The sequence below is a fragment of the Camellia sinensis genome, chromosome 4 (genome assembly GCF_055761805.1).
Source record: "Camellia sinensis isolate YWXY chromosome 4, ASM5576180v1, whole genome shotgun sequence".
NCBI lineage: Eukaryota > Viridiplantae > Streptophyta > Magnoliopsida > Ericales > Theaceae > Camellia > Camellia sinensis.
The window spans coordinates 78,126,963-78,141,230 of record NC_138964.1 but is presented as its reverse complement, the minus strand read 5'-3'; the positions used below and the strand labels follow the sequence as shown (position 1 = coordinate 78,141,230).

At 33.2% G+C, this 14,268-nt stretch overlaps 2 protein-coding genes and 1 pseudogene across 3 annotated transcripts; all 3 read left to right on the top strand.

Moving 5' to 3' along the window:
• The first annotated feature begins 895 nt into the window (after positions 1-895).
• Positions 896-2,427, top strand: LOC145823848 (uncharacterized). Its single transcript, XM_082923378.1, has 5 exons — positions 896-913; positions 967-1,145; positions 1,252-1,333; positions 1,433-1,522; positions 2,069-2,427. The coding sequence occupies exons 1-5, from the start codon at positions 896-898 to the stop codon at positions 2,354-2,356; spliced, it is 657 nt and encodes a 218-aa protein (XP_082779504.1). The 3' UTR covers positions 2,357-2,427.
• Positions 2,428-5,760: 3,333 nt separating this feature from the next.
• LOC145823372 (uncharacterized) lies at positions 5,761-6,812 on the top strand. The gene is made up of 2 exons (XM_082922917.1): positions 5,761-5,930; positions 6,019-6,812. The coding sequence occupies exons 1-2, from the start codon at positions 5,874-5,876 to the stop codon at positions 6,784-6,786; spliced, it is 825 nt and encodes a 274-aa protein (XP_082779043.1). The 5' UTR covers positions 5,761-5,873; the 3' UTR covers positions 6,787-6,812.
• A 1,801-nt stretch (positions 6,813-8,613) lies between these two features.
• Positions 8,614-12,778, top strand: LOC114290256 (26S proteasome non-ATPase regulatory subunit 6-like; annotated as a pseudogene). Its single transcript, XR_014365904.1, has 5 exons — positions 8,614-8,640; positions 10,694-11,066; positions 11,313-11,421; positions 12,133-12,300; positions 12,418-12,778. The product of XR_014365904.1 is annotated as a 26S proteasome non-ATPase regulatory subunit 6-like (transcript).
• Positions 12,779-14,268: the final 1,490 nt, after the last annotated feature.

Sequence of the window (14,268 nt, the reverse complement as noted above, 5' to 3'; positions counted from 1 at the left end):
CATGTATTTTCTTATCATTTTAAAAATAATTTATAAATATATTCTACTTATTTTTTACAAGCAAAGGCAAAGGAAAAAGACAATGCAATATCAAAGGAAACAAAAAAAGCTATTCCTTATGGCAAAGGAAAGGAAAATGCACATCCCATGGTATGGTTTCTCAACAATTTTTAAAAGGTTCTTTTTCGAATATTATATAGATTTTTTTAGGAATTGCATAGTGTCATATACTATTTTTTATGTACATTTTTCAAAAGTTTCTTTTTCAAAAATTTATTCAATTCTTTTTATTGAATGTGAAATGTTTTTCTGAAGCATGTTAAAGTAAGCATTTGTACAACATGCTAATGCATTTGTATAAACATTAATTTGAATTTTTAATATGTTTGTCTATTTGTATGATAAAAATATGTTGCATTGAGACAATATGTTGCATCTACAACATAGCATAATAAAAATAAAATAGAAGAAAACGAAAAAGGAAAATAAGAAGAAAGAACAATTATGTGATGAAAAGGAAACTACATAATATAATTTTTTTTAATTTTTATTTTTCTTATAAGAAGTTCTTAAGGAAAGAAGAAAAAGACAAAAATGCATTTTAATACAACAGAAACAACAAGAAGAGAGAAAAGGAAAGTACAAGACATTACATGCTAATATTCACATTTTACGTACCCAATGATTTAATATTTACCTTTTCAACGTACATTTTGTAAAGAGATGGGTAGTGTCTTAAAATCAATAAGTGCGTGCATAGTGAGTTTGCAGTTTTGTGTTTTCAAATTATTTTTCCCTTCCTTTTTAAATTTCATAAATACATGCATTGGTTCTTATATGACTAACAACTTAACCAAGTGAAGAGGAAAAGTTAGTTAAAAGGAAGAAAAATTACATGATGAAAGGGAAGCAAGTTAGTTAATCTTCACATTTTATGCACATTCTTATATAATATTTTCATTTTAGGCACACAATGAGAATGTGTTATCAAAAGCTGCATTGGCCCAACGTGCACGGCGAGAACGTGAAAAAAATCAAAAGCCATGTTCTGCATACCAATTGGGACAACGCCTGCGACGAGAACGAGAAAGAGAAAGATCGAAGGAATGTATTAACCCAAGACAACCTTCTTTAACACCAAATTGGTAAAAAGAAAAAGAAGCTTTTACCCAAGACAATTTTGAATTTTTTACTCTTACTATTACCACTTTATTATATAGATTTTAATTTGTTCACAATCTATTTCTGTAGGCCTCCTCCTACAACTCCATGTAGAAATGTTGGTGTGGTCATCCGTGATGAGCACGACCTTAATGTTATCCGTGTTCGTGCGGTAAGTACAAAATCAAGTCAAACATTGTATGTATTTTATTTATATAAGATTATATAAGATTTTTTTTAATCTTTTCAATATTTTATTTATATTTGTTAGGCAAAAGATAAAGAAAAGGTCAACCCAATGTCTAAAGGAAAAGAAAAGATGGCTCCTTCCGGCAAGAGAATGACAAATGCATGTCAAGTGGTATATATTCTTTTTTAAAAATATGATGCAAAACTAATCAAAATTTTGATAGTTAAAATATATGAGTGTGTAAAATGAATTTATTGTTTTATGTTGTTTTTGTAGAATGATTGTAATATTTTTTCCTGTAACTTGCTATTATTTGTATGTATTTTTCAAATTTATTTATTCTTATTTTGCATGGATACATGTGCATTTATAATGTACCATCCATAAGTTGCTACTTATATAAAGAGAATAGGAAAAAAGAAACGAAGAAATAAAGAAAAAATATATAAAGAAAGGAGAAACTAAATAAGATAGGTTTTTAATTCTTATTTAATATATAAAATAGAAAACAAAGAAAGGGAAAGGGAAAGTGAAGAAATAAGAAGATAGAAAGGGAAGAAATAAGAAAAAAAGAAATAAAGATAACACTATTAAAGGTATAAAACAAATAAAATATAAAACAAAATTAAGAGAAAGGGAAGAAATAAGAAGATAGTTTCATTTTAAACACAAAATATTCACATTGTTTGCTTCAATGATAAAATATTTTCTTTTTAGGCACAAAATGATAATATAATATCAAAAGCTGCATTGGCCCAACGGGCACGGCGAGAGCGTGAAAAAATTGAATTTCAATGCTTGCAACGAGAGCAAGAGGGATTAGAAGAATGTGTTCAAATAAGACAACGTTCTTTAACACCAATTCGTCGCGATCGCACTCACTTGGAGTGGGAAACAATAACTGAAGATTCTCAGTCGGCACAAAAACGAACAATGGTTACCTATCATCAGACATGTTCGTTTTCTATGCCAAGCACATCTTCAAATTCACAAAGGAATCGGTAAATTACTGTGTCTACTCCTATAAATCGATTTCTTCAAGCACATCTTCAGATCCTCACATCTTCAATACATACTTTTACTCATACCGTTTTGTTTTACAGAATTTTATTTATACACAAATATTTGTAGGTTTACTCCTATAAATCGATTTCTTCAACAAGATCTATGTATTGATGATGAATTAGAAGATCTACCTACGAGTATATCAACTGGTGCCCGGGCACACAAAGATTCTTGCCGCCATTATCTTGGCAAGATGGATGTATTATGTCCTTATTGTTCAGCCTTACATTGGATGGATGAAAAATTGACAAAATCATCTATAAAGCGTCCCTTATTCGGAACTTGCTGTTTGGAAGGGAAGATTAGGCTACCTTTACTTATTACACCCCCTCCACCACTTCAGGCATTGTATGATGGGAATAATGATCAATCAAAATCCTTTCGAAGTTATACTCGAGTGTACAATGCAGCCAATGCTTTTACGAGTCTTGGTGCTACATTGGATCCTAGAGTACTCAGTGGAAGGGGCCCCACATCATTCACAATTCATGGGGAATTGCGACATCGAACAGGATCACTACAACCACAACCAGGACAGGATGCGAGTTATGCTCAGCTGTATATCTATGACCCTTATTCAGCTTTAGAAATTAGTAATCGTAGAAATCCTAACTTGAGAAGGGATGTTCTCAAAACTATTCAGGATAGTTTGTTGCAAGTCAATGCATTTGTAGATAAATATCGCCAGGCTCATGCCATTTTACATCAATTAGACTCGGCAGGACACAATCTACCTGCTCATCTTCATTACAGTTCAACAACTGATCGACGTCGGTATAACCTACCAACTACAGATGAGATTACAATTGTAATACCAGGTGATGGAACAGAGGTAAATGGAATGAGAGATATTATTTTACATTTCCGAGGAAATAATGAGTTGATGTAAATTAATGAATGTCACCCAGCATACTTGCCATTACATTATGTTCTATTATTTCCATATGGTGAGCTTGGATGGGAACCTGAGTTGAAATTGTGGAATGTTCAGTATGATCGACCTTCAATTGATCGACTTACTCAAATGAATTTTTATAGTTATCGTTTGTTTGAACGACCCACAGAGTATTCAACAATTTTGAGAGGTGGGAAACTATTTCAAGAGTTTTTGGTAGATGCTTGGGCTGCAACTGAGCAAAATCGATTGACATACTACAAGCTTAATCAAGGGAAACTTCGGGCTGAGCTTTACCAAGAGTTGTCAGATATGGATCCAGATTATGTGCGACCTGGACAAATTGGTCAAAGGTTTGTTTTGCCATCTTCATTTACTGGTAGTCCTAGACATATGTTTGAAATCTTTCAAGATTCAATGGCTATCACACGATACAACCAACACCCAGATATTTTTCTTACCATGACTGCAAATCCCAATTGGCCAGAAATTACTTCAGCATTATTACCATATCAAAAACCTATTGATCGTCCTGATTTAATTGTCCGTGTTTTTGAGTTGAAGAGAAAATGTTTGATGAAGGAGATAGAAACAAATAAAGTGTTTGGAAATAAAGTTGCACATGTTTTTACAATTGAATTTCAAAAACGAGGCCTCCCTCATATGCATGCACTTTTATTTCTCAAGGGCCCAGACAAAATTCGGACATGTGCTCAAGTAGACAAATTGGTGTGTGCAGAATTTCCAGACCCAAAAGACGATCCAATGCTTTTTGAAACTATCAAATGTTGTATGGTACATGGACCATGTGGTGCTCGAAATCCGCAAGCACCATGTATGGAAAATGGTAGATGCACTAAGAGATACCCTCGAGCTTTCACAGAAACAACTATGGATCAAGATGGATACCCTATCTATCGTCGTTGCAATAATGGTCAAGTACATACTGTAAGAGGGCAAGAAGTTGATAACAGGGATGTCGTACCATACAATGCATATCTTTCAAAACTTTTCAACTGTCATATAAATGTGGAAGTTTGTGCCGGAATGAGATGTGTCAAGTATATACATAAGTACATTTATAAGGGTTATGATCGTACAACGATGGTGTTAGGAATGATAAATGAGATTCAACAATATCTCGATGCAAGGTATATTGGACCTCCAGAAGCTGCTTGGCGAATATTTGGTCATCCTTTACATGCAGAGATGCCAACAGTTGTACGATTGGCACTTCATTTACCTGGAATGCATCGTGTTGTTTTTAACCCAGAAGAGTCATTACAAACGATTCAATCTAGAGCTGGTCAACAAATGTCAACTCTTACTGGCTTCTTTGCATATTGTGCTGCCAGTGAAGATGAATGTCCATTCACTTATCAAGAATTTCCACAACATTTTGTCTGGCTCAAGTCAGAAAAGAGATGGAAATCAAGAGAAAGGGGATATGCAATTGGTAGAATGTACTTTGCTAGCCCTAATTGTGGTGAAAGATTTTATCTACGTTTGTTACTAACCGTTGTCAAAGGACCAAAGTCGTTTCAGTCTTTATGCACAGTCGATAATGTTGTGCATGATACATTTAAATTAGCATGTATTGCAAGGGGGCTTTTAGAAGATGATGAAGAATGGATACAATGCTTGAAAGAGGCTGTAGTCATAAAAACTGGATATCAATTGAGAAGATTGTTTAGTATTATTCTCACCCAGTGCTCTCCACTAAATCCATATGCATTATGGAATCAATTTTCAACGCATATATGTGATGATCTTGCACATAAGATTTGTACATTGTTTGTCATTTCTAAACCAACTGAGGCTCAAATTGAAGATTATGGTCTCCATCTTTTGAATCAAATGCTTCATGAATCAGGCAAAAGTTTAATTGACTTCCCACCCATGCCACAACCTACTGCAAATTGGAGTGCAGTAGTTGGTAATCGATTGATAGTTGAACATCAACAACTGCAGAGTGAGGCAGAACATGCAGATCCACAAATTACTATTGATTGTCTCAATAATGGATAGCGGAATGCTTATAATACAATCACTTCTTCAGTTTTTCAAAATAAAGGAACTGTTTTCTTTCTGAATGGGGGTGCAGGAACAGGGAAAACATTTCTATACAATACGATTGCATTAAAATGTCGTAGCCTTGGGCATATCGTTGTTACTGTGGCTTCGTCTGGAATTGCATCACTGTTACTGGTAGGAGGTCGCACTGCACATTCAACATTTTCCATTCCGTTAGATGTCTTGGAAAATTCACTTTGTGGGTTTAGCAAACAATCATTACAAGCTGAGTTATTTAGAGAAACAAAACTCATAATTTGGGATGAAGTTCCTATGCAACATAGACATTGTGTTGAGGCGGTTGATCGTACATTGAGGGACATTTGTGATAGTGAAAAGCCATTTGGGGGTATTACTGTTGTTCTTGAAGGAGACTTTCGACAAATCTTACCAGTTATACCCAAAGGAGTTCGTGAGCAAATTGTGAATGCATCATTAAGACACTCTGTTCTATGGAAGCATATATATATCTTGACTTTGGATTTGAATATGCGCTTGAATCATGAAGGCCATGAAAATGCTAATTTTGCAAATTTCTTGATGGAGGTAACACTACTTTAACCTGTATTATATAGATTTTAAATTAATAAATTGTGTTTACACTTACTCTTTTATTGATTTCACTTTTTTTTAGATTGGGACCAATCCTCAAGAAATCGTTAACCTTCCATCAACAATACACAAATGTCAAGATTTGAATGAATTACTCTCTACAGTTTATCCACAATTGAATATGATAGAGACGTCAACCCCAACATTTTTAACTGAACGCACAATTCTATCTGCGCGTAACGATGATGTCAGTGACATTAATACTACTGCGTTGAATATCTTTCCAGGGAGATTATATACTTATCTTGCAGCAGATAAAATGTCTGAAGATAATGAAATTGATCCTACCATTACAAATAGATATCCTAATGAATATTTAAATTCATTGGATCCTCCTGGGTTGCCAACTTTTAAGTTAGAGTTGAAAATGGGTTGTCCTATAATATTGTTGAGAAACATTGCACCGAAAGATGGACTATGTAATGGTACAAGATTGATGGTTACTAGGTGCGGCACTCGCATAATTGAAGCTCAAATTTTAACTGGAGAAAAGTTTGGCAATTTGGCATTCATACCAAGGATATCTTTGACACCATCTTCTTCAGAAATGCCTTTCCAAATGACAAGACGTCAATTTCCAGTCCGATTGGCATATGCCTTGACCATTAATAAATCTCAAGGACAATCTGTGAAATTTGTTGGGGTTGATTTGCGTATACCAGTGTTTAGCCATGGGCAATTATATGTGGCATTGTCTAGATGTACATCATTTGATCGTATAAGTATTCTCCCTCCTAAAGATAATTTGGATTCTACTACAAATATTGTTTATCCTGAAGTGTTGCTGTAGTACTCTATGCAGATTAAATGACGTTTTATTAGAAGGTAACCACGTAGATTTATTTCTGTTGATTATATAACTTTTTAAAAAATTTCAATTTAATAATAATTTGAAATTTGGACTTTTGTAGGATTGGACCGAAAAATCTATAGAGCTTAAAAGGAGAAATACGACTACCTTGCTTCGATGGGGATGTAATAAGGTAATTTCAATCTAAAAATATTTTGACATGTATATTTCCAACACATGTACTAATCTATATTTTTTTTGTTTCCACAAATTACCAGATTGTTGTGCATATTCCTCATTGGGGATACATAAAAGTTGATACAAAGACTTTTTGAAAAGTAATGAGGAGGAAGTTTGGGCAAACGCATATTTGAAGACATGTTATTGACACATCTTTTGTAAAGCATACATATTTTTGGTGTATGACAATATAATTTTTTGTGTATGACATGTTAGTGACACATCTTTTGTAAAGCTTTAACCCACTTTTTGTAAAGTTTTAACCTACTCTTTTGGTGTATGACAGTATAACTTTATTTCTATTTTTTGTTCAGTGTTTACACTTTTTTTTACTGCCTTTTATATTTTGATATGCAATATAACTTTAAATCTTAAATGTTTGTTTCTTAATTTGCATTAAGATTAGGGAGAGTTGTCATTTTATTTGAGTTTTGTAGAGCGTGTAATACAAGCAAAATATTTCAATATATTTTTTTAGTATCTTTATCAAAAAATGACATAAACTGTATAAATTTCAACATAATACGTATAAATTATAACTGCATTTTAATTTTAAAATTATTTACACCGTGCCTTTAGGCACGGGCATACACTAGTATATATATATTTAGGCTCTTATTTATTCTCATACTTTTGTCATTGTTTATCTTATATATAATAGTTAGTGATTGAACTTTTGTATAATATAAAGTCATTAATTATTAAAATAAAATGTAAAAATCTCAGTTTATAGTGATTTAAAAATATGAAATATATTGGATCATACTTAAAAATTTACAAAAATTGATCAATATTTATTTGTAATCCAATAAATATGATCATGAAAAAAAAATATACGTATCGGTAAGTTTTTTTCAAATTGTGCGAAAAATAAAAAATTTCACGGTTCCGGTTACCGCAACCGTTACACTACGGCATTTACACCCCGCAACCGCAACCGCGTCACCGCTACCGTTATGACGATCGCAACCGCTTTTCAGAACATTGCTTAGGAGTTTTGCAGGAATGCCTCTGCTCTAGCCCATTTCTAACTGGTTTTCTACAAAACATATTAACAAGACTATATTAGGGTTAAGTAGGTAAAAATTGTACACCTCAAAAACCAAGTGTCTTAAATTCTATTAGATTTACTTGCATGAGTAACAGAGCTATTCCCACATTTATTGTGACGGTCTTCAAACGACAACATTTTCGACAACAATTCTTATCTAGCTAGCTGCCTTTACCTTATTTATTTATTTATTTATTGATAAGTAAAAGAGCAAAACCCAGTTACCCTTACAACCATGTTTAAATACAATACAACCAAATCCCATGTTTTGTCTTATGAAATTGCCAACAATCTAAATATTTAGATCTCAGCTAAAATGCCGTGAAAGGTATAACATTGTAACAAACACAATTGTTATCTATGTGTGTATATAACTATATATATATTATTTGTGTTTTACTTAGTTTATGGAAAAGGTTGTAGATGCCTTTTATATTGTCTCCTTTTTCCGTCTTATAAATTCAGTTGGTGATGTCATAGGTGACCATTTTCTTTAGGGAGTTTTCTTATGCTCACCTCCTAATCTAACATTTATGATGGATGCTGGATATCTTATGAAAAAGGTTGGTGTTGGTAGCCGTAGGTTGTTGATGAGGATTAGTTCTGAACTATTTTATTAAACTCAAGGAAAGGGGAAAAAAATAATATACTTTGTAATGGGGGGTGCTCTAGTGGATCAGTTGTTGCTCTGATCCGACTTCAAGTATCATTTCTACCACTTCACAACATTTGGAAGTTATCTTCAGTGACACTATGTTTGGATTTGGGGTTTGAGGGGGAAGCGAAACATAGGGATGGGATGGGTTAATATAGCATCTTGTTTGGATTGTTTTTGAGAAAACAATGGAAAGTATATGGAGGGTTTGTGAAGGGAAAGAGGGTCCACAAATTGAGCGCTTCCCGTCTCCTCTAAAATTGCGAGGAAATGGAGGGGAAGCGAAGTGCTGGTTTTTAAATATAATTTTAACACCAATTATACCCCTCATTTTACGAAAACATAAGTATATAAGGGTCCGTTTGGATAGATATGGATTTCAAATCAAAGGATTTGAGGTTAAATGAATAGATAAAAAAGATGTATATTTTAGAAGGATCCTTATATTTAGAAAGATAATTCTTGGCATGATTTCAAATAACTAGTTTTATATAATTATTGCAAATCTATTATGATAAAACTATTTAACTCAATCTTAAATTACATAAATAAACTAGCATTTCTAAATTTGAGTTATTTTCCTTGAATGATCAAGGTCAAATCCCTTTATTTTTGAAATCCATGTCTATCCAAACAGCCCCTACTTTTTAAACATTACCTATTTGGCTTTTGTACCTACCTTCCCTTTATAATTATTGTCTAACCAAACAAAAGGAGGGAAAGGTCACCCTACCTACCCCTTGGTTAATTATTATCGAACCAAACAAGAAGAGGGGTATCTCCCCTCCCTTCTCTTTCCATCACTAATTTATACTTCCCTTCACTCCCCTTTCTGTGTATCTAAATGTAATGCAAGTGTATAGGATTTACAGTTGATTGATCTCTTTTGTACTTTTATCGGGTTGCATTTTTTATTAGGATTGCTGATGCTGAAGAAAACTTAGGTGAAAGCGAAATTAGAGAAGCCCATTTAGCCAAGTCATTGTTTTTCATACAAATTGGCGACAAGCATAGTTGTCAAATCGGGATTCGAATCGTGAATCGAAATGGTATTGTACCGAATCGCGAATCGAATCCAATTGTGAATCGTAAAGATTCGGTCACCTTTTTTTAATTACATAGAAAATATATCTACACACTTAGATATTAAATATATCTAATAAATATGAAATATTTAGACACAAATCACCAAAAATATTGTTTTAAATGATGATCATGTGGTCTAAGTAAGAAATTTAAGAAGTTAACATTGATTCCAATGTTTACCACTTCACCTTTTTCCCTTTTAGATACTATTTATTATCAACCGTTCTTAATGAAGAAAGCAAACAAAGAAAAACTTTCAATTTCCAAGTCACAATAACTCAAAAACAATGTTTTTAATTTTTATAAGGTTAAAAAACCAAAATCTTCATACTTTTTCAAAAATCTCACTTGATGCCTTCAAAAAATTCATTTTGTAAATGCAAGTATTTAGATAAAATTGAATATGTAAGTCTAGAATATTGTAGAGAGAGAGAGTTTTTCTTCTTCTTTTTTCCGCTAAAGTTTAAGTATTTGAGAGTAAATATGGAGGAAGAGAAAGTCAAAAGATGACATATAGTAATCCTAGAGACCTTAAAAAGGTTGTATGAACCATTTTCTAACAATAAAAACTCAAAAAAGAAAGCCAAATATCGATTTTAGCGAATTGAATTGACTCACGATTCATCGATTCGCGATTCATCGATTCGATTCACCGATTCACCTACGATTCATAGCTATTTGCGATTCACACAACCTGTCGAATTGATTACCTACTGAATCGAATCATACGATTCGAATTGCAAATCGTACGATTCTAATAACAGAAGTGACAACGTATATAACTGTTATGTCTTTCAATTCTTTAATCATCTGCTTGTTTTTTACGCATTTCTGTAGACTTCTTTTATTCCTAACTTGTCATGATGTAAACCCAGGAGAAGGCTTTGGAACAGCTCAAGTTAACAGAAAGCAAGACAGTAGCTGTTGGGCAGAAAATGGACCTGGTTTTCCATACGCTACAGATTGGCTTTTTCTATATGCATTTCGATCTTATTTCCAAGAGCATTGATAAAGCAAAGAAGTAAGGGGTGGCCTGAGGAGGGAGGTGATTGGGAAAGGAAGAATCGTCTAAAGGTGTATGAAGGCTTATACTACATGTCTACTCGAAACTTCAAGAAAGCCACCAGTTTGTTTCTTGATTCGATCTCAACTTTCACAACTTATGAACTTTTCCCATATGACAACTTCATATTTTACACGGTTTTTACCAGCATCATATCGTTGGATAGAGTTTCCTTGAAACAGAAGGTACGCACAATTGCACATTAGGGTTTTGGCATGGAATTGTTTTCCCCTTGATAATTTTTTAGAGAGATGCTTGGCTGGCAGTATTTTGGTTTACTTTTCTTTTTTTTGATCGTCTTTACTTTCCTTTCCCTTCCTTTCCTTTCCTTTCCCTTTTTTGTTTTTCCTGGTGATAATGAAAGAAAAAAAGGGAGGGGGAGGGATTGTTTATGTGGCATGTTACTATGCCTGTGTTGCTAGATGTTGCAGGTAGTTGATGCTCCTGAGATCTTGACAGTTATTGGGAAAATCCCGCTTCTGTTGGGGTTTTTGAACTCTTTATATGATTGTCAGTATAAGTCATTTTTCTCAGCATTTGGTAAGTATTTATCTTGTATATCTCATATTTTACCCTTGCAGTATTATATATTACATAGATAGGTAAACAAAATGTTGGACGTGTTCATATTCTGCCTTTGATTATAGAGTTTCTTGTTTTTTACCTTCTTTTTCAGCTTGTGCTTTTGTCTTGGTTGCCATAATATAATGCAAATTTCTCTTGTAGTTTTATTTTTATTTTTATTTTTTGGTGGGGGTGCTATGTTATCCTTCTTGGATAAAAACTGTGTGGATTGTAATTGCAAGTCATCTTAAATATTTTAATTTTTTGATTTGTTCCCTTCCCAACATATTTCACGATTGTCTAGCATATATATATATATATGGCTTCTCTAAAATGAGCCACATCAAGTAAGCATGGAATAGAAATTAAATAAAGCCCAAGTTCTTGAAAATTAAGTGGTTAATTTCACATGGAATCTTTGAAAATATTCAAATCTGTTTACACTGCCCATAGAATGAACTGGAAATTGAATGGCTGAAGTAGTCTAATCATAATAGATTTGAGTATGTGGGATCTACATATAAAGGAGGATCACAAGCCCTTTCTCATGCTGACACAAGTACATACAATGCATGTATAAATGCCCCACTACTGTGAAGCTGATCAATAGCTGAAACTATTGTTCCAATCTGAATACGTTATCTTATAGTTTATTCCAATCTGAAATTTTGTCCAATTGATTTTCAGCTGGCCTGATGGAGTAAATAAAATTGGACCGTTATTTGCATCCCCACTTCCGGTATACATGAGGGAGGTTAGGACCATGGTTTATTCCCAATTCTTGGAATCCTATAAGAGTGTCACAATTGAGGCAATGGCAAAAGCATTTGGAGTAACAGTGGAGTTCATTGATTTGTAAGTGATCTCATTTTCCTAGATACACTCACTCATGCTTTTGATCTTTTCTGTAAGATTGTTATTGATTTTTATTGTGAACCATTGGTGTTTAATTGAGTTCCTCGTTTGCACCAGGGAACTGTCACGTTTTATTGCAGCAGGGAAGCTTCGCTGCAAGATTGATAAAGTTGCCAGTGTTTTGGAAACTAACCGTCCAGATGCAAAGAATGCTCTTTATCAAGCAACTATCAAGCAAGGGGACTTCCTACTAAACCGAATTCAGAAGCTTTCTCGTGTGATTGATCTTTGAAAGCATTTCTTATGTTTTGGAAAATGATGCCCCAAAGTGGGCCTAGGAACTTCATGCTTGTTGCTTTATCATGCTACACTGTATTCTTAGTGATCTTTGAATTTACCGAAAATTTTAAAGCTTACTGATTCCAAGTAACTATGAGTTTGTTAAATTTTTATTAAAAGAATTTCTTGATGGGTTTCATTGGCTGTGACCATTTTGAGCATTCTCAAGTACGCCAGGCTGTGAGAGACGTTCTCAGTGACTGCATCCAAACAAAGTGATTTATTTATTTCTGGGTAACTAAGAACCGATCCTAGGGGAGGGCCCCTCTAGGCCTTGGTTGGGTCGGGTCAATAAGGCCTTTACACCTTGGATGTCTTTCTAGAACCTAAGCTTTACCACCTCCTCTCCTCCTCTCTAGTTTTTCTGTTGTTTGGGTTTTGTACTTGTCACAAAAACCCTTTCTGTATACAGGGTTAAGACTGGGTTAAGACTGCGTACATTTGGTATTCCCTAGACCCCATAGTGGCCAGGGCCTGGTGCACTGGGATTGTCCTAGGTTTTGCACTTGCCAATTCAAAGATTTAACTTGATTTCAGTCAAAAGCTTGTTGAGGTGGGTTATTTTAGTCAATGGCAAATGGGGAAAGTTTTGATTATCTTGTTGGATTAACTTTGAATTTAGATTGACGATGAAGGTGTACGCTCGTAAGTGGTGTTTGGATCAACAATGTGAGGGGGAAGTTTATTGAGGATAAGGAAACAAGGTATAAAAAAACATCTTTCATCCACTTTTCTCTTGTTTTATTTTTTGTTTTTGTTTTTGTTTTTGTTTTTCAACACAAATTCCTTAATGCTGTGTTTGGTTGAGGGATTTGATGAGGGTTTTGGAAAGGGAAATGAAAAAGACAAGTGAAATGTGAAAAAAATATATTTATATTTTACATAGTTTCATACACCTTTTTCCTTTCCCTTTTTAAATCCCTCCTTAAATCCACCAACCAAGCACAACATAAATTCTTGATTCAAGGGAAAAGATTTGTCTATATACAGCCTAACATCTGCAAGGAAAACAGTTTAAACTTGCTTTTGAGGTTTTAATTTATACGACAAAGTTTAATTTTTATCAATAATTTGTTGGTCAAATGGATAAAAAAATGACATCGTCATTTCTTTTACATTAAAATGTATATTTTGCCTTATTAATCTATGTTTTTACAGCATCCGTATTGATTTTTTGGTCCATTTAACTTTACCAAAAAGGAAGTTACTGTAATTATATTCAAATTATGGAGCTTATTACATTTTTTTTTTCTAAATTTCAAGGGAAGTCAATATGATTAACCTCTCCCCCTTTTTTTTCCTTCATCTTATCGAATACGTGATACTATGTCATTTATCTTTATTATTTCCTTTATAATTGTTTTGAAAAAATCAATTATTATTATGCACATAAATGGTGACAAAAATTTTGTGACAACCATTTTAAAATATAATTTTATTGAAAATATAAGAAGTGAAATATAATTAGTTGTCAAAAAAGATGATATTTGAACATTTAATGACATTTGAATGCATATGCTTTTAATAAAAAAAATTAATAAGAACTAATATTTAAATATCTAATGATATTTGAATGCAATATTTTAATATATGTCATTGTTCTATCCTTTCTCTTCAAGGATACGTTAC